Source organism: Eriocheir sinensis, chromosome 63, assembly GCF_024679095.1.
Source record: "Eriocheir sinensis breed Jianghai 21 chromosome 63, ASM2467909v1, whole genome shotgun sequence".
Taxonomy (NCBI): domain Eukaryota; kingdom Metazoa; phylum Arthropoda; class Malacostraca; order Decapoda; family Varunidae; genus Eriocheir; species Eriocheir sinensis.
Window position 1 is genome coordinate 1298966 of NC_066571.1, and position 25749 is coordinate 1324714.

At 40.5% G+C, this 25749-nt stretch overlaps 1 protein-coding gene across 4 annotated transcripts in view; it reads right to left on the reverse strand.

Annotated features, from left to right (window-relative positions):
* Positions 1 to 396: 396 nt before the first annotated feature.
* The window catches only part of LOC126986810 (ATP-binding cassette sub-family F member 2-like), a 39405-nt gene continuing 14052 nt past the window's right edge, over positions 397 to 25749 (reverse strand). For all 4 annotated transcript variants that reach the window (XM_050843174.1, XM_050843173.1, XM_050843176.1 and 1 more), the window contains exons 5-11: positions 23558 to 23775; positions 20722 to 21026; positions 16113 to 16274; positions 14842 to 15006; positions 13837 to 14139; positions 2230 to 2478; positions 397 to 2079 (exon numbers count right to left, since the gene is read on the reverse strand). In XM_050843174.1, coding sequence (XP_050699131.1) covers positions 1951 to 2079; positions 2230 to 2478; positions 13837 to 14139; positions 14842 to 15006; positions 16113 to 16274; positions 20722 to 21026; positions 23558 to 23775 — 1531 coding nt within the window. In that variant the 3' untranslated portion in view covers positions 397 to 1950. The remainder of the gene's footprint in view (positions 2080 to 2229; positions 2479 to 13836; positions 14140 to 14841; positions 15007 to 16112; positions 16275 to 20721; positions 21027 to 23557; positions 23776 to 25749) is intronic.

The window sequence follows — 25749 nt, forward strand, 5'->3', positions numbered from 1 at the left end:
CTGTGATGACTAGTTTTTGAGATACAGGGGCTAAAAGAGCGAGCACTAGCGTCACTTGCTGGTGGTGCTAAAAGCTCGCTGCGAGCGCAAGTCGCACTCACCACGAAAAAAAAAACACCTGAATGTGCCTGTACGTTCGCAGGAGAGGCTTACATAACCGAATCTTATAGATCTTGGCCTCCTCTTTCCAATGGTGTTTTTGTTTTGTAGCTGTGATGAATAGTTTTTGAGATACAGCACTTAAAAGAGATACCCTTCCCCCGCTGGGGTGCCCGAGCGCACCTGAGGGGATAGTCTGGTTGCGAGCGCTTAGCAAGGAAAGAGTTAAACCTTGGATCCTATCCCTCACAACACTCCCTACTTAATACTAATATGACAGGTCAATTTAAAGACAAGTTTCTACTTATGATTTTATTGCAATTTTAAACAGTTTCTGTATCCATATTATATGAAGAGCACAGATTCACATCCTATGGATGTTAATAAGAGTTCCTCACAGTAAAACTGTGTTAAAGCCAAATACTTTACAGAACAAGAGCACTACATAGTGTGCAATTCATAATGTACATAATATGCTGTCAGAAATTTAGTGTCATTGAAATGAGTAAGCAGGCAGCCTTGACATAACGTGAGTTTTCAAGGCCCCAGGATGATAGCAAAGGAAAAAGTACAAAAATCTGGAGGTTGTGATCCACTTCAGACAAACCTCTGAAGGTGGATGGATCACGTAGTGATAATGTCCATGTTCATTTATAGACTCCAACATTTAAATACACTATGTATACTTTTGTATCATATTTTTATTAGGTCCTTTTGGCATCCGAGCATGCAAAATGTATTTTGTCTATATCTGCATCATAAAATGAGTGAGTACTAAATCAATTTCATACAAAGGTAGTCTATAACCATCCAGAGCAAAGGAAGTACAGCCCATATTAGTAGCTATGATGGTGCACCACAGCCATCACCAACACAAGATCAACATCTTTTCTTCACCTGTGAAAAGCTTTTAAAAAAAAATGTTGTGCAAATACACTTATTTTTCTCAACATTTATGCAGCAGACACACGTCACACAATAAGAGTCTTGCACACCCTCACTGAGCATCTGTCACATCATAAGTATCACAACTGCAGAAAGTATGAGACCAAGGCAAGATTCAAGAGCTAAATAATATATCAGTAGCAATACTCTTCTACTGTGAACTATACACAAGCAGAAATTTTGCCATTATCCAGTCAAATTATCCAACACCAGCAACCTTCTTCCCTGATGAACTTCCCAAAAGCAGAAATCATTTGCTTTTGTACTAATTTTTGTTCCTGACACATTGTTGAGTATAAAAGCATCATTCCACACTTAATGGAGGCTGCTGGTAAACACAAGTTAAGAACACAAGCACAAAAAATAATGTTACATATAATTATAAGTTCCCTGATATTGAAAAAAATAGGGCTAGTGTTGAATTATGCCAAAAGGCTTTGGGGAAAGAAATGGTAATAGTCTACTAATAACATCATTTTCAATACATAAAAAAAGGTATGTTTGGCAAAGGACAGAGTGCATATATGAGATTTGAGAAGCATTAGAGAAGGTAAATATGAGAAGATTGTGTAAGACATCAGAGAGAAATTGTGAGGAGAGAGGGAGAAGCATCTGAGAGTAAATGTGGGATGTGATAAAGATCTTGTGCCTGAAAATAGTGGAAAAATAGCATTGAAGTCTAATAATTGATAAAATGTCTTGATAATTTAGGTTAAAAATATGGTGGTCTGGACAGATCTATAAAAATAATAAATAAATAAATGTAAACAAAAATAATAAAATTCTGGAATTAAGTTGTTACAAAACATTTGTTCAATGTACATGTTCAGATTTATTTTGTATTAATAAAATAAGATGGATGAATAAATGCTAGTTAATTCACATTTGTAAGCCAAAATAATTCACCTAGAACAGTTTCTTTCGTTTTTCATTATCTTTCATTACCTTCTTCTTGAGCATTTCCTTGTAGGAAAGGATGTCTCCCTCCCACTTGGTGACTCTCTGGTTCTCACAGATCCAAATTTCTTCAGCAACCTGCAAATCAAAATGAGATCAGCATATGAAAAACCCAATATATAAATACCTGTCATCAAATAACAGCTAATGACTTTACACCATTCCATTTAGTCAATAGTTGTATAATGACCCAAAAAGAATAATCATCCCTTTATTAAGGTTACACACCTGAGAAATGAGCCTGAAGTCATGGGAGACCAACACTAAGCCTCCCTCAAAGTCATTCACAGCCTCAGCCAATGCATCGATCGTGTCCATGTCCAGATGGTTGGTAGGTTCGTCTAGCAGGAGGAGATGGGGTGCCTGATGGGCCAGCCAGGCAAACACCACTCGGCATCGCTGTCCGTCGCTCAGCTGGCGGATGGGCGACACCTGCTGCTTCCCCGTCAGGCCGTACCTCCCAATGATCTTCCTCACCTGATGTGAAGAGACACTTTACTGTTAGGAGCCAAGAGCTAGTGTGTGTGCATTGTAAGGAAGAGATATGTTTGTGTCTGTAAACTAATGAGGACTGAGATTTTGTATTACAAGATCCAAAGGAGCTACAATCTGATAGATAGAAAATAAAAACTGCACCCACACCCACCCACACATGCCAGATAAAGTAAATAGTTACATGAGCTTGTTTGCAGACGATGCGAAATTACTGAGACACATAAGAAATGAGGCCCCGTGTGCCAGAGGGGCGTAACCCAAAAATTGGTGGTTTTGAGTTATTGCCAGCTCCGGCCACCAGAGGCATTCACAAACCACGTGGTGGTAAATTTCAGGCAAAAAGCAGCTCTGTGTTCGTGGTATGAAGGCTTGAAACCACGTGTTTTCATCTGATCAAAACATCATGTTAAGTTTGCGGAGGTGTGGAAGAGGGGCGGACTCGAGAGCCAGTGGGAGAGCCGGCTCGGAACACACACCCCGCTGCACTCAATAAGCGCGCTCGCCTTCCCACCAGCTGACTCAATCATCCTTTTAACTCCTACGCGCTGGTGTCACTTCGGGTTCTTAGAGGGCAGACTCAAAGGAAAACAAGTCTACACAACTCCGCATTACATGGAACTAATGACCTCGTGGTGTGATAATAATCCCTTCAAGGTTGTGGTGATGAGTAGGCAGGACTTCTTTGACTTTGATGTATTGCAGAACCGTGTCACCAAAGCGGGCTTTACTGGAGCAGGTTTCAAGAATGGCAGGGTCTTCATTGCCAACAAGAAGTACATGATAGGGATAATGGTCAAGCCTGGTTATAGTGATATGCATGCACCCGCCCCCATCAATTCCAGAAAGGCCGAGGACAGATCTATGAGCCTCACTTCAACCTCTCGACAGTTCATCTCCCATAGAAGTACCCTCATGGTGTTAAACTGAAGGCAGATAAGGTCAGAGACCTTAAGTACCTCTCCAAGTTCGTTGAGCCATCACATCAATCCTTCTTCACGGATCTATTTAGAGTTCAGGAGCATATACCTACTCAGGTGGGGAGCGGTGATCAGGGGGATGACCCTGATCCCAATGACCACGACACCTACTAACCCCCACCCCCCAACTTCAAGTCCATCAAGTTCATTGTCTTCTCTGGCAATGGTGAATACTCAAACTATATCAGTATGAATTATTTAATCAAAATTATGTATTTCTACTGGTATTTTCAGGTCTCAAAACATAAATTATGCATATTTTCCAATTTCATAAATTTCTTAATTCAAAATATATACCTAACAGGCTGAAATTTACACATTTTTTTATCTTGTATATCTAAATTATAAATATTGCAATATTTTAGGGTTGGCTACATAATACGGTAAAAAAAAAAAATTTTACTTAAATCTTATTTTAATAAAATTTACTCAAATTATGCATAAAATGGTAGATCTAGACTTGATTATTTTGATATATGATAAAAATGCATTTTGTACAATTACATACAAATTTTCATTACATAACTTTAACGCGCAATTACTCAAAACGCGATTTTACAGGGCCTCAAATAGTAAAGACTGAAATTCTGCAAGAGGACCTAAATAAGATTTGGGATTGGAGTAAGAAATGGGAGATGGAGTTTAACCCGCTCGAGCACCGTGACACCAAAGGCGCGTAAATTTTTTTAGGGCCAAAGTGCACCGTGACACCATTAGCGTCAATTTGAACAAAAATATTACTTTTAAATAGTTATATTCACTTCAATCGCATCATTTTTCGTTTGAGGGTAAGTTTCCTCACCCTCTCCGAAATTAACTAGTTGGCAACAATCTCCGCATGCACAAATTTGAGAGCGGTTGAGAAAACAAAGACAGTTTCCTGTCACTCTCTGATCAATCAATCTGCATGTCTGCTGCTATGGGCTTTAAACTTTTTGTGGGCTTCTGCGCACCCAAGCGGCCCACCGCATAACAGCGATAATAGTGTTATATAGTGCAATACAGTGATTTGATTGGGTGTAATTTGTATTCTATTCTCTTTACAGGCAGTAGCGTATTATACTTTGTGAATTATGTAAGGACGTAAATACGTAATGGCACGGAGGCCCCTGAAACCTGAGGAATATTACCCACTCTTGTACTCAAACAGTGAAAGTAGTGGTGAGAGTGAAATGGAGAGCATTCCCCACTTTGCGAGAGAAAGTGTTGAGAGCGAAAAAGACTTAGATTCAGAAGGAAATGAAGGCACGGAATGGAACAGCATGGAGGACAAAAAAAAAAAAAAAATAAATAAATAAATATATAAAAATAAATAAATAAATAAATAAATATTTTTACTATTCCGCATGGTGCTAATTGTCCGATTGGAGATTTGAAGGAACCATAAGAATCCTGATAAAATTCTGCTATTATAAATACATCTACCTTGAAAAGTTGACCCACAAAGTTTTTAGTTATGGAGGTGAAAACATGACCTAAGTAGAAAAATTGTTTATGTGCACTTTATTCCATGTCTATAAACGGTCCTATGAATTACTATTATTATTTCTTTATTGATTCATGAAAAACTACAACAAATAAGGAAGCCATGGATATATTATGTATAATAATAAATGCAGGTTTGGGGGAAGAAAGTAGCTGAGAAACAAATTTTTTCGCTGTGCCAAAAAAAATGCCTCAACTGGCGAGAGACCCGATATTTGAAATGAGTGCAGTAAAGAAAATACTGAAACTTATGGTGTGCGAGACGGTTAATGTGAAGAAATGTCATGTAATGGAAATGGGAAAGGGTGAAAGGAGACCAAAATGGACATATAGAAAGGGAGATGGAGAAATATTAAAAGTTCAAGAAGAGAGAGATCTGGGAGTGTTAATACAAGATAATCAACAGTCAGAGAGTCATGTAAATAGGATATTCGGAGGTATGTATAGAATGGTAAGAAATATAGGAATAGCATTCCACTACATGGATAAAGATATGATGAAAAAGGTGATTACCACTATGATTACACCAAAGATGGAATATGCAAAAACTCGTGAAAAAACTAGAAAGGATGGCAACGAAGATGGTTCCAGAACTGGAGGGATTGTCATATGAAGAAGGGTTAAAGGAAATGAACCTGCCAATATTGGAACTAAGAAGAAAAAGGAGACCTAATACTAATTTATAAATTGTGGAATAAAATGGAAAAAGTAGATAACGAGGAGTTGCTACTAAGAGAAGAAACACCAGCAACTAACAAAGACACAGTAAAAAATTGAGGAAAGGAAGATGTTTGAGATAAAAAAATATAGCTTCCCGCAAAGAAAAATATGGGTTTAGAACAACCTAAGTGAGGATGTAGTATCGGTGAGGAGTGTGCACAACTTTAAGGAAAAACTGGACAAGTACAGATATGGAGACGGGACCAAACGAGCGCAAGCCCAGGCCCTGTAAAATTGCAACTAGGTAAATACACACACACACAAAAAGAGAGAGGTCTGATTGCTGTGTACAGGGTGATGAAGGAAGTAGAAACGACCAACCAGGATGACTTGTTTAAAGGGAACACTAGAAATACAAGGTCACGCACACAATAAAAAATGAAGAAACAGAGCTTTCCCCATAGATGCATTGACACTTGTAAAGGAAAAGGAAAGAAGTGAGGCTTGGATACAAACCTATGAGTGTAGTTTGCTTCCTGTATCGTTTTACAGCAAAGGAGGCTGTTTAACCCTTACATTGCTAAACACTCGCAGCGAGCGTTAGGCATATTTGCTGGTGGTGCTAAACGCTCGCTGCAAGCTCCACCCGCACTCAAATCTCCCGAGTATGAGTGTTCCGACACTATTTTTCACAACACAGGATTGGCAATTGAGTGGGTTCTTCACTAAATTTGGTGGAAAATCATATCAGCCCAGCGTGGCAAATCTACGGACGAGTAACTGGTGGATGTTCTTGTCCAATATAGCTGCATTTTTGCATAGCCTCACCTATCACCTGACTGATTCTTTGACCAAATAGTTGTAAATGTTGCAGTTGGCAATACAACCTTGCCAGAATCTCAAGGAAAGATGTCCGCAATTCCCTCAATATGGCTGATCATCCCGCACACATTGACGTAAGTGTTCACATTCATCACTCCCTGAACGTGCATGTACATTCGCAGGAGAGGCATACATAACTGACTCCTATAGATCTGGGCCTCCTCTTTCCAATGATGGTTTTGTTTTTTAGTTGTGATGAATAGTTTTTGAGATACAGAGGTTAAAAAGAGACCCCCCACTGGGCTGCCTGACTGCACTGGGGGGATAGTCGCGTCCTGTCCCACGCGCAAAGAAAGAGTTAAGGGCAAAATAAATGTATAAATAACAAAAAAATAAAAAAAAGTACAAAAAAAGCCTACCAAGTGCTGCTCCTGCAAATAAGGACAGAATAGCTGAAAGAAAAGTCAGATTTGGTTTGATAGGCGTTTTGATTCTCCCCTCTTAAAAGTGTACAAGTTGCAGGCAGGAGGAAATACAGACATCCATCCAAATCCAGCATCTTAATTCTTTCACCCCTTTTGCTGATGAGCTTTGCAACAGCCTTCCATTATCTAATTCCTCTTGCTAACAACTTGTACCCTTTCAAGAGGGGAATATAAAGACACCTCTCTAACCAAAATTGACCTCTCTTTTGGCCACTTTTTTTTCTGGACAGCATTTAGTTGGCTTTTATGTTTTGTTTTTGTTCCCCTTGAGCTGCTTCCATCATTAGCCCCTTCACTCCGGCGATGCCAACGTCGGCGTCTGACGGCATCACCGTATGGAAAGGGACTTAGGTTGTACCATAAGGCAACCTCTTCAACTGTAGAACCTTTTCGGCCATTTTCTCCTACCATAATACTCGAAGGGTTTCCTCCGAAGCGGAGGACAAGGTGTTGGATGGCGAAATTGTTGGGATCTGGCAAGGGGTTGAGATAGGCACATCTTCGTCACCCCCTTCGCATATTTAATGCGTCAATTCTGCATTTCTCTCATTAATATAGTAGTAAATGATCCAGGAATTATAATAAAACGTATTTGATCAAATATGAATCGGCAAAAGGTTATTTTAATAAATTATTTAAAATGCTGTTAAAGATTTTAGGGTTGCATTATGATTTTTAACCCTTTCCATGTCAACACACCTGCTTTAATTAACTTGAGCAGGTAGTCTTTTCCTATAGTTCCAATGGGGCTCGATCACTTTTCTAACGGCTCCTTGCTTGACAAGATGGTAGCGAGGGGCAGAGAAGTGATAGCGCCGGGCACATGTGGACTCCTGGCTGAGTGCATAGAGAGAGGTGGAAACCCGGGCCGCGCAGGGATGCCAGCCCTATCACTCGCTATGTACCCAATTATACCTATATATTTACCATTCAATCAACCATTTTATTTGATATAATCACCAAAGTATAATCCTACTATATAGTATAATCACACCAATGTATGTAAAATGCTTCAGTTATCAAGATTTCCGTGTGGAGGTGTTTGCAGACCCAACTCGGACCCAACTTGGAAGAAGCTCTAGCGAAGGAAGGGGTCCAGATCATAATACATTATCCAGCAGAAAGGGGACACTGTTTAAAGGAAGAGGAAGAGGAAGGTTTTGAGGGAGATGTATGGTATGGCCGTTAGTCCTCTTCTAAACCCCTTAATCCTCTTCTAAACCTCTTAAGAGGAAATGGAAGAGGATTATGAGGAATTTAGAGGAGGACTAAGAGGTTTACAAGAGGATTAATCCTCTTCCATTTCCTCTTGACCCTTTCCATACTGTGACGCCAACGTCTGCGTCATGGATGGAAAGGGTTAAGAGGGTTAAGATAGTTAATTTAGTCTGTAAAGGCAAATGTTGGATGACAATGAGGAGATGGAAAAAATATAAAAGAGACTGAAGAAAAAACTATTCAAGAATGGAGGAGCACAAGACAAGATTCTACTGGAGAGTGTTAGACCAAAGCTTGAGAAAATGGTATTTTGGGAGAAGCTTAGTCAACAAGGGCAATCAGTGAATGAGAGTTGAAAATAACATATACAAATGTTGATGGAGTTCTATCAGACAAATTGGAGAAGGTATAGGTGGGTGCGTACACTATAGCTGGGCATGACTGCAGTGCTCATTTCCATACTGTTGCCCCTTTGGGCCTGTGGTAGGTAATAATCTATTAACCAAGGAGACGGGCCAATGTGAAACCCGGGATTGCCACAGTTTACCTTCCCTAGCTTTCCCCAGGTACCCATTTATCAACCAGCCCAAAAAGGAGGATGAACAGTCAGATGAACTGCATGCCAACTGCTTCAGCCAGGATTGAACCCAGCCACGCGAAGTTGTAGTCAGGCACGCTGACCACTGCTCCACGGAGGCACATAAAGTGGTGATAAATGATTATCTAAAATGAGGGGCCAGATATATTATGCCTTGTAGAAGCAAAGTTGAACAAATACATGCTGATTTTAAATGTGGAAAAAAAATAAGTTAACCTTTCCACGCACTTAGTTTAATAAGTTTCTCTTTCCACTGCGACATCCGTCTGGGGCTCCCTAAGGGGCCTCGCGGAATGGCCTGACCGTGCGGCGAAAATCTTTTTCATGTTATCGATTTCACCCATGAGTATTCTTTTTTCCTTGCATTATTATATATAGGTTTCGGAAGAGATTATTCTGCCTTGTAAAGAAAAAATATCAAAAAATGCAAATAATTAGCAAAAAAAAACATTCACCACCTCATTGTTTGAAACTTCCTAAGTTGACTTTCAATGGTTTATATGCCAATAAAAGGGGATTTTTATGAGGACTCAAATGCTATCATTGGATATTTCATACGACCAGTAGTTCTTGAGAAAATGGAGGATAACTATATTTTTCTATTTATTCTGTTCTCTCCAGTATAAGAAACAGCTCAAGGGCAGCAAACAAAACACAATGGCCAGGTCAAGGCAGTCAAAATAGAAGTCAATTTTGGCTGGAATAGAGTTTTGAAAATAATAACAGCTGTCTGGAAGAACTTCGCCAGATGCAACAATAATCATAATAACTACCATTAAGTCTCTCTTCCTAACACTCCGCTGGAAAGTTTGGAAAGTTTTGTTTAGTCGGCGCAACATCTGTGGTCATATGCCGGAGAGAGACAGAAGGGGAAGGAATTATAGAAGGGAACAGATCCCAGGAGGCGGGACACAGCCCCCAATTAATACCTGGTACCCATTCACTGCTGGGTGGACAGGGGCGTAGGGTATCAGAAAAGCCGCCCAAATTTTTCCACTCCGCCCGGGAATCGAACCCGGGCTCTCTCGGTTGTGAGCTGAGTGTGCTAACCACTGCACCACGAAGCCCCTCTCTCTGCTGGAGTTTTTTTCACTTTTTCTATCATCACCATCACTTTCATAAGAATCATCACCATGCTCTATACAAATGGGTCTCAAAATTTCTTCACTTGATAAGTTTTTAGCCATATTTTCTAATAGTAACAGTTATTCGTCCCTGCGAATATAAATCAAAATATTGTATCACGGCACGATCACTTTACATCGGAAGTATAAATTTCAGCAATTTCACCTGACAACTATAATCCAGGCTTACCAGGCTCCAGACACAATTTAAAGGGGCAACAGTCTGTGTTCACAGGCTGCCTGCTGAGAGGCAACAAAGCCACGGGCCCTTATCACTTCAAATCCAACGGCACGAGAGTTGAGGATTAGTTAATTTTATAAGTCTAGCTTGAATCTTTGATGCAAAAAACTTCGCAATTCTGAAAGATACTATATTTATTGGCGAATGTTTAAGTTTTATGACACGATTCAAGTCAAAAGCTCAGATGTAGACGATTCCGTTTTGACGTGAATTGTGTCATGGTGCATGAAAGGGTTAATCTGGAGATAGAAATGAAAAGTTGGGAGTAGTAGGAACAGTGGCAGTAAGAAACAACAACATGGTAGATAAAGCAGAAATGAGGAAGGGCATAGCATAAGTATTAAGCATGTAGATATCGATGTCTTGTGGGGAGGGAAAAAAATATGGTGAATGATACCACTAAATGATTTGAAAGTCTGATCCGTGTGAGTAACAGTAAAATAAAACAAAGCAGATATCAGTAAAGTTTTCAACAAGTTTTCATAGTGTAAAGTGACTTGATGAATAAAGAGAGTTTTGAAGGAAAAGGTATTGAGGGCCATGGAAGTGAAAGTAAAAGAAGTGAAGGATCTTTTATAAAAACAAGATGTAAGGAAGGCACCAAGCACTGATGGGATCTCAAACTGGATATAAAAGTCTAACATAAGGTACCACTTGATTGGAAATGTTCTTACATAGTGCCAATAAACAAGAAAGGGAATGGAATAGAGATGAACCAATAAACTAAAACTAGAGAACAGAGCCACATCCTATAGTTGGTTCCATGAGAGCTGGCGTAGATTTTCCCTCGGGCAGACTCGCGAACTTGGCATCATTGCTTGAGAGACGGTCTCTGTGCTGCTCATTGGCTGTTGTTTACTAGATCTAAGCTGCAACAATTTTGTTTGCCATAACATAGCCTACTATCTCTCGCTTTCTGCTTGCTACCTCTTAAAATCAACACTATTGGTATATAAATGTAGTTATTCTTATAATTGCTCTTCCTTATGGCTATTTTGCAGTTTATTACCCACAAATAATATAAACATATTTCAGGATTCATGATAGGATGGACGATGAAAGAAATGAGAAGGTACTTGCCTTAGACCAATGTTTACGTTATGACTACGTAGCGTCACTACACATTATGACTAAGCCAGGACTAAAAATATACTAAGAAATCTTACAATAAATAAGTTAATTAGACTGTAGCCTAGCACTTTGAAGTAGTAAAAATGTCTAGCCTTAACAGTAACTTCAGTCGCTTGACATTGTTCGTTCACGTGCAGTTCCGACTTAGTTTTGTTATAAATGTCGTTTCAGATATATTTATAATAGTGCAAAAGGCACATACTTATCAATAAAGATATTATTGCATTAGTTTTTATCGGTGTAATTTGTTACCTTACTGCTCAAAGAGGTTTTGGTAGGAATACAAATTTAATTTTATACGAGTTGGAACCTATTAAGAATTGGCCAATGATCGTGCAGCACCATCACCCAAGCAATGATGCCAAGTCCAAGAGTCCACACTTGAAGGCTTAGGCCCACCAGGTCTGGTGGAACCGACTAGTCAAACCTTGGTTTATGAGTGCCTTAGTTTACGAGTGTTTTGATATACAGGTAACTCTCAATTTATGTGAGTTTGGTTTATGCGTTTTTTTAAATAAAGCGGGGTCCAAAATCCAAATAAATGTTTAATTCACACGTTTTTTTGACTTATACGTGATATTTTATGGAGTTGCCACAAGATGTCTCACGCATCTGGACTCACACGGCGCCGCAGCCACACAGCTGAGCTCAGTTCTTCCCGCGCGCCACTTGAACACACTACTCAACAATAGGGGTGGGCAGGTACGGTACCAGTACCGGTACTAACAGTACCAGCTAGACGATACGGTACCGGTACCAGACTGCTCGGTACTGGTACCAATACTAGCTATAGTCTGTTCAGAGCATGAAGGCAGTTCAAGGTGTGGCAGATTCCAGAATTCCCATGAGTGCAGCGCTGCCAGTTCGACCGCCAATTATCAGATTAGCACTCTCTCCCGGCCTACCCACCCACAACCCACCTGTTTATCTCTCTCTCTCTCTCCCTCTCGACCTGGGGGAGGGACCTGGGGGACACACTGACCACCACCACCACCACAACGTGGCAACATGGGAAAACATCTCTGCCACATGTCATAGAATTTATACAAATCCTTGTTATAATCCTAAACATCGACACTCATTGTACTATGTAGCTTCCTTTACTATATACAGAATATATAAAATATCGCTTTCAAATAGCACATGGATGGGAAATAAGAGAGAGACGCATGTACGAAGGGTGATTTGGCAGCATGGGTAGAGGTAAACGACGATACCAGCTCCACCCTGAACCAACTTCATGCCCTGAACAGACTATAGTCACACATGGTGTCCCTCATTTCTTCCTCACACAAGTGAGGCTGAGACTGAGTGCCTGAGTGGATATCTCAGTGATATGGATATTCTCTCTCTCTCTCTCTCTCCACTGAATGAAGTGAATTTTTCAATAGGAACCTACCTCTTGTTTGATTTACATTGTTTTTGATTTACGCGACCTCTTCAAGGACACAATACCCGCGTAAATAGAGTTACCTGTACGAGCAAAAAAATACCACAAAAAATGCCTTGGTTTATAAGTGGTTACTTGGCATACGAGCATCCTGTTCCTTTTTTTTTTTTTTTTTTTTTTTTTTTTTGGCCACCCCCCGGGTAGGGGCACAGCCACATTCAACACTCCCTGAAAGTGCATGCACGTTTGCAAGAGAGGCATACATAACCGACTCCTATAGATCTGGACCTCCTGTTTCCAATGGTGTTTTTGGTTTTTAGCTGTGATGAATAGTTTTTGAGATACAGAGGTTAAAAGAGACCCCCCATTGCGCTCCCCGACTGCACCTGAGGGGATTGTCGCGTCCGCACCGCGCACAAGGAAAGGGATAATGTATGTTGTCCTTGATCAATGAAAAAATGAGGAGCAGTGTTGGTTCATCTAGTCATATGAGGAAGAAAGAGCACTATGGTGGGTGCAAGAGTGAAAAATTTGGGGTAATCCTCACTCGCCAGATAACGCCTTGAGAAATGTAAAGTTCTTGAATTGGACAAAGGAATCAGGAGACCGATCTGAAGTTATAAAATAGGGAATAATCAAATTAAAAAGGCACAAGACTTAAGTTTACATTCCAATATAACTTGTCGCTAGAAACAGTAGGAAGGCATTCCACTACAAGGATGAGGATACAATGAAACTGGATGTGTCAGTAATTTGACCAAGATTGGCATATGCAGCAAGAAAAATATTAGAAAAATATAAGGAATTCAAAAAGCAGCTACAAAAATTGTGTCAAACTCTAGAGATATGACATGAGTAAAGATTTCACCTACCTTGGAGGAGGTAAAAGAAAGAGATCTGATTGTACTGTACAAAGCGATGAAAGAAATGCAAATGATCAACAGGGAAGACCTGTTAATGTGGGATACTAGAAATACTAGAGGTCACAATAAGAAATAGAGGAAGACAAGGTGGCTAAGATATCAAGAAACATTGTTTTCCTTTTAGATACATTGATACCTGGAATGACCTTGAGAAAGAGATAAGAACGTAAGGAGTCTGCAAGAGGCAAGCAAATAAAATAATTATGAATATCATGCATAACTTGAAAAACAGAGATTTGCAACATGTGGACTGCTTTCTGCATATCACAATTAGGTAATTACACACCTCATCCCTCTCCTTAAGCTCAGGAAACTGCGTCATCATGTAGTCCAGGGGCGAGAGATCCAAATCTAAGAGTTCATGAAGGTGCTGGTGGTAGCGAGCGATCCTGAGGTGAGTGTTCTTGCGGATCATGCCAGTGGTGGGGTTCAATTCACCGTAGAGCAGCTTCAGTAACGTAGACTTCCCAGCACCATTTGGCCCCACTAGTGCCAGCCGAGTGTCCAAGTCAATGCCAAATTCTAGGTCTTTATAGATGAAAGGCGTACTCTCATTGTACCGGAAGCTGACATTCTGCACCATGATGACCTGTAATGAGATGCAGCATATGATTCAATAATCATCTTGTTTACCATCAGAATGTTTTCCCCCAAGTCATACTTCTATTGGGTTTCTTATTGAGGAGGAGCTATGGATTCAACACACTTAATTATTCTTAAACTGTCACAGTATAAAAAATGTGCAAGGAACTTCAACTTAAAAATAATGAAGTGTTTCCAACCTGTCCTCTTCAGTACTACTAGAGGCAAAGGCTAAGCGGTTATCGTGTGAACCCAGCATCAAAGAGGACACGGGTTCGCATACAGTCCATTGCCACAGCCTTGGATTTTTCAGTGACCTCCAAGTGGCCTAAGATTACCCACATGCTGTCCTGAAGACAACCTATCAACCTAGACTCTAGATTCTCTCTAAGAGCGAGAATCAAAGACAAGCTCTGGGGAGCAGCATGAGCCAAGCAAGATGACGCCACTATAAACACTTGCCAGTGCCATAAAGGGCTGGGGTTGACCATCAGGCCCCACCAAGAAAGCCTACCGGTGCCATAGGCAGAAACGTAAAAAATAAAAACAAATAAATAAATAAAATAATAAAATAAACATAAATCTTACAACATCATCATCTACTTACCTACTATGATGACTGCTCATTTAGACTCCTTCATGAAGGGGTTTACAACAAGTTTACTATCATTCCTTTCCATACCTTAATCCTTGCATGCTCCAAACTTACCGGAGGAGGGACTTTTCCACAATCAGGGAAAAAGAAAGTGAGGCTCTTATCCCTGGATACTTTCTCGGTGAGTCCACCAGCAACCATCTTGGCCAAGGTCTTCTCCTTGGACTGAGCCTGGCGGGCAAGCTTGGCAGAGCCGTGACCAAACCGAGCTATGTAGTTCTGAAAAGGAGGTTCAGCTAGAGAGGATGTCCCTGCATTGCACTGTCATCATTTTACCCTTGTTTCTTCACATCAATCTTGATGTTGGAAGTGGAGTTTGTCTTGATACTATTTTCACAGGACACTAGTCAAAACAAGCACCTTCCAGTAGCACAATATAAAAAAAAAAAAAAAAAAAAGGAACCTGTACAAGGATACAAGGAGTATGTATGAGGTAAATCAACCCACTTGTAACAGCATTTGGGGAACCAGTTAATCATCATCTGCAATACACAAGAATACACAAGAATATATCATTTCTGTGTGATATAAAACTTTTTTCTTATTAATTTGACCCTTAAAACTGTTTTGCATCCTGCATGGTGAAGGTTCAGCTTGGGGTCCAGCTCTGGATCTTGGTATCCCCATAGTTTAAGAATCCCAATAACTTCAGAATGAATATACAGTAATCCCTTCCTTATCTGATCCACCATTATCCAAAGGGCAGTTACCATTAATTTTAGTGCACTCCACCCTCATTTTCCTTGACTAATAGGGGGACTACCTGTCCAGGAATCAGAAATCGCTACAGTCCGGGGGTCACAGACCATTCCCAGATGTTTACTACACTCAGACTGGCAATCACCAGCTAATATTCAGCACCTCCCCCCAGACTTTTACCACACTTTCTCCTGCACATACCTAAGCATGCCCAAGAAATTAATTAAAACAAGTTATATGAAGACTTGCATTATGTGTCAACATAGGATGCAACTTTAGCGACAGTCACAATGTGATCAGTACTAACAGTACCGACTATACAGCATGTAACTGGTACCAATCTAAGAGGTACGGTTGTGTTGCCCCCAGACTTTGGTTTAGCTAACAATCTCTCTGATGAAGTCCATGATTTTAACATAAGGATCCAAGTCCTCTGACCACTGACCCAGCATTCCCAACTCAAGTTTTCTCCTCCCCAACATTAATCTTCTCATTAATGCTTCCTGCCCCCAAGACCCATTCTGACCTGATCTCCCAATGAGCTCCACCCAGTTATTCTTGACTTCAATCACTAAGGTGCCAATTCAAAAATTGGTTATCCCAGGTTCAAGAAATATTAAGTTCACCTTCATGTGGGCAATCTGGTCCTGTTCCCACTGATATTGCTTCATCTGGTTCTCCAGCAACTCCAGGCGAGTCCTCACAAAGGCATCATAGTTGCCACCATAGTACTTCAGCTTCTTCTTGTCCATGTGAATCACGTTGGAACACACACCGTTGAGGAAGTCCTGATGAGGAAGCAAGGGAAGTGAATAAGGGAAACGGATTGCTGTGGGCTTCAGATTCAATATCCTGAAGGGAAAACAATTTTGTTCGTGACAGTGAAGGAAGCAGCTTACGGGAAAAAAGAGCCCACTAGCATAGCTCCTGTAAAAATAGAATAGATGGAATTTCCAAAAGAGAGGGTCAAATTTGGATAGAGGTGAGTTGTGTTGCTTGCCTCTTGAAAGAGTTCAAGCATAGGCAGTAGGAAACAGACAAAATGAAGGCTGTTTCAGAGCTTACCAACAAATGGGATGAAAGAATGAAGATGCTGGTTAACTCATGCCTAAAGGATTTGGATAGCATAGGGGTGAGCCAGAGTAGAATGTCAAGTGCAGTGGGGCCACAGGAAGGGTCACAGCAGGCAGTTAGCTAGTTCAATAAAGCAGTTACCATGAAAATATCAATATAAAATAGAAAGAGGCAACATTGCAATAGAATTTAAGAGATAGAAAATTGTCAGAAAGAGAGGGGGTGCTGATGAGACAAGATGAGAGAGATCTGTTCAAGAGTTCTGCTTACATGTGTGGTGCAGAATAAAGACAGCCCAATGCAGGAATCTTGAATGTGGAAACTAATAAAACCAATATTTTGATTAAAAAAAAATCATTCAGAAGAGCGTATTGTACACCTGTGTCCCCCATTATTCGTGGGGTTAGGGGACATGGACCCCATGAATATTGAATTCCTGTATATGTTTAGCACTCCCTCCATAAGAAGCCTCTGGCCATCTTTTGTGAGCTGCTTCTATCTTTGACAGCATTTGAACAAGCATGACTGAACCAGGGCTTTTTAGCATGGATTAGAGAAAGTGTGAGGAGTGCAACCCTCCATCCCAAAGACAATCAACTCCATAATGCACTAGGCACACACTGAGGGGTTTCTGGACTGGAAACAATAAGCAGTCCAGGGAAGATCAGTGAAATACAACTTCAGGTGTTCCCACTGAGCTGAAGCATAATACAGAAAGAACAGCTTCCCTGTATGTCTTGAGGCCGTATTTGACCAAAAGGACAGATTACAAAAATAAGGTTGTGATGAGAAGGGCCCAACAGAGTAAAATATAACAGATTAAGCTTAAATATTAGAAATTAGGAAGAGGTCTAGCACTGATGTGTCTCCAAGGCGGACAGATATGTGAAAGGTGCTGCACCAGCTGCTCTAAATCATTAAGGCGAGCAACAAAGACATAGGCAAGAATTGGTTCACCAATAGTGGTAGATGAATGGAATAGGCTTGGCAGCCATGTTGTGGGTTCCAATACCATAGATACATTCAAGAAGAGATTAGATAAAGCTATGGATAGTGAGGTAAGGTGGGGTTGAGAGTACAGGAGCTGCCTTGTATAGGCCAACCGGCCTCTTGCAGACTACTTATGTTCTTATGTTTCTTAAAGTTGTAGGGATGAAAGCCAAAGCTGGTGGTAAACATTGAAATCTCCTAAGATTGAGATTTAAGTAATGGGAGAGCAAGCCAAGATGTGATCCACTTTGGAATTCAATTAGTCAAAGAATTTTCTTTAGTTTGCAAAATTAGATGAGATAAACAGCACAAATGTATTTAGTAACACTGTGAGGCCGTGTCTAGCAATAACAAGAAACTGAAAAAACATCACTAGTTCTGAAACCACTACTTTGGAGGCAAACTTTAAATAGTAAATAATTAACTCTTTCGTTGCTAAACGCTAGCAGTGAGCACTAGTGTAACCTGCCAACGGTGCTAAACGCTCGCTGCAAGCTCCAGTCGTACTCAAATTTTCCGCATATGAGTGTTCCAACACTATTTCTCACCCCATAGCATTTCCAATTCAGTGGGTTTTCCACGAAATTTGGTGGAAAATCATATCAGCCTAGCTCAGAAAAGAGCGGAAAATCTAAGGACGAGCAACTGGTGGATGTTGTTGACCAATATGCGCGATATTTTTGCATAGCTTCACCTATCACATGACTGATATTTTGACCAAATAGTTGTAAATTTTGCAGTTGGCAATACTGCCCTGCCAGCACCCCATCATCAAGAGATCTACTCAGTAGTTGCATTACGGCTGACCATCGCGCACGCATAAATGTGCGTCTTCACAGGCAACACCACCTGAACATGCCTGTATGTTCGCAGGAGAGGCTTACATAACCGAATCTTATAGATCTTGGCCTCCTCTTTCCAATGCTGTTTTTTTTTGTAGCTGTGATGAATAGTTTTTGAGATACAGCGGTTAAAAGAGATCCCCTACTGCCACTGGGGTGCCCGAGCGTGCCTGGGGGGATAGTCTTGTTGCGAGTGCTTAGCAATGATAGGGTTAAAAGATTAACTTTTCTGGAGTTGACTTTTTTTGCTCAATTTTACCTGCTTTTAACCCTTTCCTTGCGCGCAGGACGGGATGCGACTATCCCCCATGGGGGGTCTCTTTTAACCTCTGTATCTCAAAAACTATTCATCACAGCTAAAAACCAAAAACACCATTGGAAAGAGGAGGTCCAGATCTATAGGAGTCGGTCATGTATGCCTCTCTACTTAACATATGCTACACGCTAGGGAGTGTTGAATGTTAACACTTACGCCGACATCTCTCCTTCAGATTCTGGCAAGGGAGTATTGCCAACTGTAATATTTACAACTATTTGGTCAAAGAATCAGTCAGGTGATAGGTGAAGCTATGCAAAAATGCCGCTATATTGGGCAAGAACATCCACCAGTTACTCGTCCGTAGATTTGCGGTACTGGGCTGATATGATTTTCCACCAAATTTAGTGAAGAATCCACTCAATTGACAATCCTGTGTTGTGAGAAATAGTGTTGGAACACTTAAACTCATTGAGGGTGGAGCTCATTTCAGCGGCAGCTGCTGCATCTCAGCACGTCACGCAACGCGCTGCAACTACGGCTTAGCAATGAAAGGGTTAACAATTAAACTTACTTTTATATATAAACATAACTATTATTATGGAAAGGTTGAAAATTTGCCATTAAATCTTGCTGAGAGCTCGCACCACTACCACCTGCACAGGCTGCACCTGGGAGGCTGCACAGCCTCCCTCAGCAACTCACTCTTCTTGCTTTGCAGCAGTTCATGATCATTAAACCCAGTTAACTCCTTAGGGTTAACAGGGGCAATGTCACACACCTCCATTCAGTTGATTCATGGGTGGGAGGACGAGCCTAACGCAACAGTGGATCACCTGATCGTAACCAATATTGCGTCCCACATATCTCCCTCACAATATTCCCTCAGCAGCTTTTAAAGGCAACTCTTTACTCGAACTAGCAATTCTAGTTGAGCAAAACATTCCAAGAAGGTAAGATGATGCTGAAGAGGTGACACTGGATGTACTCATTACTACATCATCTGCTTTGTTTAAAACTGACTCACCCCCAAAACGATGACTTGGGGGAGCATTTGGCTAACACCGCTATCTTGGCAAAACTTGACAGCTCCTTTGTGTAACACTGCACTGCATGGTTATAGGGTTAACTGAACGCAGGGTGCAGGTGCCAACCCTTCCTGTCCAACTGCCCATGCAATAACTTCTTGGGCCTTCTTGACACAACTTGCCCACTCATTCCTCCAGCCAATCGAAATATTTTCACTAGTTCCATGGCTTTCTTAGTTACAAAACTTGGGATTGTTTCTTTCCTATCACTTGACTTGAAATTGCTGGTTAGAAAAACACTAGTCACAGGGCCCCACTCTAGAATGAATAAGTTTTAGCCAAATGGTGGAAAATTCTGGGAAATCAAGATCGTGGACATGAGAGCAAGTGATATTATTGTGTAGGTAGATTCAACATCCAGCTTTGAATTAAAATTTAGGATATAATATAAGGGAACAAAATAGATTACTGTCAGTAGCCAGAGCAACCTGAGTTTCAGTGGTGGTTTATAGGAGAAATAAATACTTGCATGAAGACAGAATCTTGGCAAGCAATTTATGAAGCAGTTTATGAAGAAAAAGTTGAAGGAACCATCAACTATCTGTTCAGGTCGTTACCAAAACTGAGGTCTGACCCAAGGACGTTTCTGGTCCCCTCCTAAGATGGGGACTCCAAGGCAAGTTTCATATTCCTGGCTTTGAAATTCTGATTAACTGAGGAAATGGTGTGTGTTGTGTGTATGAAGTTTAGTGCAGAGAGTAAGAGAATTTGTCCTTTGAGAGCACTCTTAACTTTACTCTTTGGTGTAGACACAATATAGGAAACATAGTGTGGACCCCAAGTCTTTGATAGGTTTGCAGCACCCCCTCGTCTCTCATACATACCTCAAAGAAAGTTGCTTATGCCTGTTTGGCAGGTGTCTACCTTCCTACTCCCAGTGTTTTCTTAACACAAAATTGCTATGATACAATGACAGTAATTCTTTATTGGTTATGAAAGAGTTGGTAACTATAAATGTAATGCTCTCCCTCTCTCTCTCTCTCACCTGGGAGTGGGAGATGATGACAAGAATACGCCTGTACTTGGCCAGCTCCCCTTCCAGCCACACACAAGCATCTAAATCCAAGTGATTTGTTGGCTCATCAAGCAGCAGCAGGTGGGGCTTCACAAAGAGAGCTCGGGCCAGGGCAATCCTCATTCGCCAGCCACCGGAAAAGTCTCTGCACTTCTTCTCCATCATGGAATGGGTGAAGCCAAGACCATGGAGAATGAAAGCGGCTTTGGCTTCAGCTGTGTCAGCTCCCAGATCCTCCAGACGCTCATAAATATCCATCAGTTGTTCCTGCGCCTCTGTGGAAATTTGGGATCAGTTATTAGCATAGAGTTTGGGTGAAAAGAAATAAAAAAATGTTACTGTACTCTCTTTCATCCCCTCTGCCCACTTACAAGCATAGATGTGGGATTAGGTGATAATCCAGTCTGATATTGTTAGCTACTTGGAATAACCATCCAAACTATTTCTTCAATAACATATTTGAAAGTTTATTTATACAAAACTATCACACCCTATATAAATCCCAAACGTGCCGATTTGCATCACTAATATACCATACAAACACACGATAGACAAGCTTGTATCAAACAGTCCAGTCAGATTATAGGTTATGCCTATGGATAATGCAACATTTGGCATCCAAGACGCTAGATAAAAATTAGCGTGCCTAGCCGTGGTCGAATCCCTGCCCCAGCAATCTGCATGCAGCTCACCCAGCTGTTCATCCTTCCCTTCAGGATGGTCGATAAATGGATACATGGGAAAACCTGGGGAAGGTAAGCTGTGGTAACCTGGATATCATGCTGGTCTTGGGTCCCGATGTAATGGGTTCCTACCCACCACAGGCTCGAGGGCAGAGATGAGCACGAGGTCATGTGCAGCTATAGGGTATACTCCCAACTTTACCTTACTTTGAGAAAGTCTTAAACACCAGTAAATATGGTACATATTGATATAAGAAGAAGAAGAAGATATATTACTATTATAATAATAAAAGATGTAGTGGTAGTAGCACTGTTACTATTTTTATCATTATCAATTTTTTATTAACTTAATGTAATTTTAATGTGCACTATTTTTCTTTACGGAAGGCACCAAAATCGACTAAAAGAAGATATTCACCATTTCTGTCTACATATTATTAATCCCTAATGGACAGGTGATGTACTGGAACGTCATGACCGCGGTGGGCTAGGCGTTCGGGAGACGTACTGGTACATCATGGAGATTTCGGAGTGATTTTGAGCTCTTGGGCAATCTGTGATTGTCTAGGTCTATAGTAATACACCAAATGGGAGTATATTCCACCTGACATGTGGTGTCTATACAGAAATACTGAGTCTGCCTCATTTGGAAGTTTGCATCATAGTGTAAAGAGATGAAGCTTTTTTTTTTACTTTTATTACATTTTTACTTTAGCGACATGTTATTACTGTCAGCATAATCAGTAGTAGTAATCATAATTGTCAGGATAAAATAATCTACGACAATCAGTGTATTGAATATGGCTGATGTGGAGCCAAAGACAAGACTGCGCGCAGGTAACGGAACACGGGTCGCCTCGGTCAACTGCGCAGAGAGCAAAAAATACTTTATTTCATCACATCACTGTGACGAAACAATGACACCTAGGAAACCAGTTGTTCCTGCACAATGCAGGAGAAGGATTGAAGTAAACTATGACCTTTTCTATTTATTTTTGTACCTTCAGTGGTTTTCATGTAATTTGTAGTGGGAAACGTGATTTTCAGCAAAAAGGCCCAGACGGTGTGAACGGCTTGTGTCAAACCCGTCCAGAATGTAGGGATTAATCCTGACAACTGCTTCCTATCTGTATCATATTATCCACAAAATCAGATCATCAGTATGACAGCAGGTTGCCAGAGCATGATAATGCAGACTTCAGACTTCTGCATCACATCTACAGTTGATCCGTAGACTTTCTCAGTGTCCAAGTGAAGACCCCATCAAGGCTTTCCTCCCATCCTGTTTTTCTAAAAAATTCTTCAGTTTTTGTACTCCCCCTTTTATGTCCCTCAATATATCTTTTCTCACAAAATGTGCTTTTTCCATCAGGTCAATTTCAATAGTGAAAACCTGTTGAAAACAGTTGTTCATAAACTCAGCTTTTTCCTTTGCCTCCTCATACAGATATCCTTCAATTCTCAATTTAATGATTCCTGCTTTGTTTCATTTCACTATTGACATAGCTATAGAAATGTTTGGGTTCCTTGCATTTCTCCATGACATTTCTCTCAAAGTTGATTTCTTCCTCTCTATGGATAAGTACATAGTCATTTCTTGCTAGCCAACAGTTCTCCCTTGTTCTGGTGTGTCTCCTCCATTTACTCCATGCAACATCTCTTTTACCCTTAGCTACATCACACCTTTCATCAGCCCAATCATTTTCCAGGTTTCTTTTCTGGCCATCTTTGACACACTGTTTTCCACTCCATCTTTGTACATTTTTAAGAAACACTCCCATCTTCTGTGTACATTACTTGTCTCATCAATATACTCCAGTTTGCTTGCTCATTGAATTTCTTTAGATTAAATTAGCTTTCCTGTGGTTGAATCTTTCTCAAATTTTAAGTTCAGAACTCAAATGTGCTTTTCTAAGGCTAAATTTGGGAGAAGAAAAGAGTCTTGAATGCTAGCAAATAAAGTATATGCCCCCTTACATGAAAATTTACTATGATGCTACCCCATAATAAGCTTTGCCCTCACAAGTGCTCCCCTATTATAACCCTACTTTAGCCCACAAATGAATGCTGTACACAAGGAAAAGAATAAAATAAAAAGAATAAAGGGATGATAATCAGCTCACCATCACCCTCGCTGGCCGCCAACTCCTCGGCCAGAGCCTCCAGGCGGATCCTCTCTTCATCCACCTCCATGACGCACTGGAGGGCAGTCTTATCCGAGGCTGGCATTTCTCTCACCAGGTGGAAGATATCTATATGGCTCTGGATAGGAACCTCTCTGTTGGCTAAGGTGGCAAGCAGAGTAGATTTGCCACACCCGTTAGTACCAATCAGGCCATACCTGAAAATCAATTAGTATGGTTAGAAGAGAGAAGTGGTATAGGGTTATACAAAGTGACCTCAAGGATATAAGAAAAACAAAGTGCCATATAATGGATCCCTGCTATCTGCAAGTACATGTCCCAGTAAACCTTGTAAATTGCAAAAAATTGCAAATATCTCCTATGTGTGATCACAGGGCTAAAATATTTAAGTAAAATTACAAAATCAATGCGTGTTTTATTTAGCCCCAATAGCACAGACTTTTTAAAATAGCTTTCAGCAGGGTTGGCCGAGTGGTTAGTGTGTGGGCTTGGTGAGCCCAAGTACCTAGCGTGGACTAGCTTTGAGTCCCACCAATACACTTTTTTCAAGTCATCAGTAAGTGGCGGAAGATTACCCACATGCTGTCTGGATCCTCAATCAACCCTAACTTCAGCGACTTCGGTCAAGAGAAGCACTGGAGGGCAGCATGGGCCAAGCAAGACATACATCATGGCAGCCGCTATAAATGAAATTAACATGCGCCACAAAGGGGCTGGGGCCATCCATAAGACCCCTCAAGAAAGCCTACCAGCACTACAGGCAGCACAAAGAAAAAAAGAAAAAGAAAAATAGAAACATTATTGGCGATAACACTGATCCCTGTGGCACTCCAGTTGTGAACTTTCTCCAATCTGATTTTTCATCTTTAAACATGGTTCTCATTTCCCTGTTTGCCAGGTAAGTTTTCATCCATTCTGTCATTTTTCTTCCTAATCCTCCTCTATGTTCTAGCTTCCACAGCAATCTTTTTCATGTAACTTTATCAAATGACATTTTTAAGTCCAAAAATATGCAGTCTGCCCATCAGTCCCTCTCTTGTACAATGTCTATTACTCTTAAGGGAGGACTGGCCATTTTGGTGTCAAAAAATCGATAATTAAAAACTATAGCTAAAATTATTTTTAACGCATTCAGAAATCCATAAAACCCTGTTCCTAGCTCCATAAAATATTCTGGTAGGATTGGCAGCCACTCCAAGCGATACTGAAGTAAATCCCAGCCATCACGCGTAGCGAAAATATTCCCTATATACTCGGCCGCAAAGCTCACTTTACACTGAGAGTTGGGTAATATTCAGTTACCACTGATATGGTAACATCACTTTCAAACCAGCAGAGTCTAGACATTCCCATACAGACCTCAGTAGCTATCAAAGAGTCAGAGAGAGAGGATGTTGCTCTGGATTCCCTTGCCGTATCAGCGGTTTTATATCTTTTCACTACATTTTAAGCCTGGATTATTGGTTTTCCTTTTGAAAATAAAGAAGAAAAGTACTCAAACAAAACGTCAGTGTCTGAAAAGACTGCGTAATATAAATTTGAGCCGTCACAATGATCAGAGAAGGGATCAGCTGACCGCCCAGGCGGCAATGGCAAACCCACCACCAGTTATATATATATTGGTGATTTTTTTTTTCTTATTTATTTTTTCATAGATTATTTATCATATTCTGGCTGTGTATTATAAAATTGTGTTCGTGTATAACATGTGTGAAATCCAAGCATTTTGGACCATGCTGCTGAGGTCAAGCATGTACCGCTCGACTTTGCGGGCCAGCATCTCGATAGTTATTTTAATGCTTTAACCCTTTCACTACAGCCGGGCGAAAACAGCGCCCCACCTCGTATCCGGGATGGCCGCGCGCGCCAAATTTCAAATGTCGCTTCTGATTATAACATGTTTTAAGCCACAAACTCAACATAATCATCATGTATTATATATATAAATATGCAAAATTGAATGGTGCACGTAAAGAACCATAAATTAATTGGTAATTCTGAGATGTATGCATATATATATATATATATATATATATATATATATATATATATATATATATATATATATATATATATATATATATACACAGAAATTTGCATCATGTGTAGATGAAGTGTTTGCTGAATTCTATTTCCTTATGTTAGTGTAAGAGAGAGAGAGAGAGAGAGAG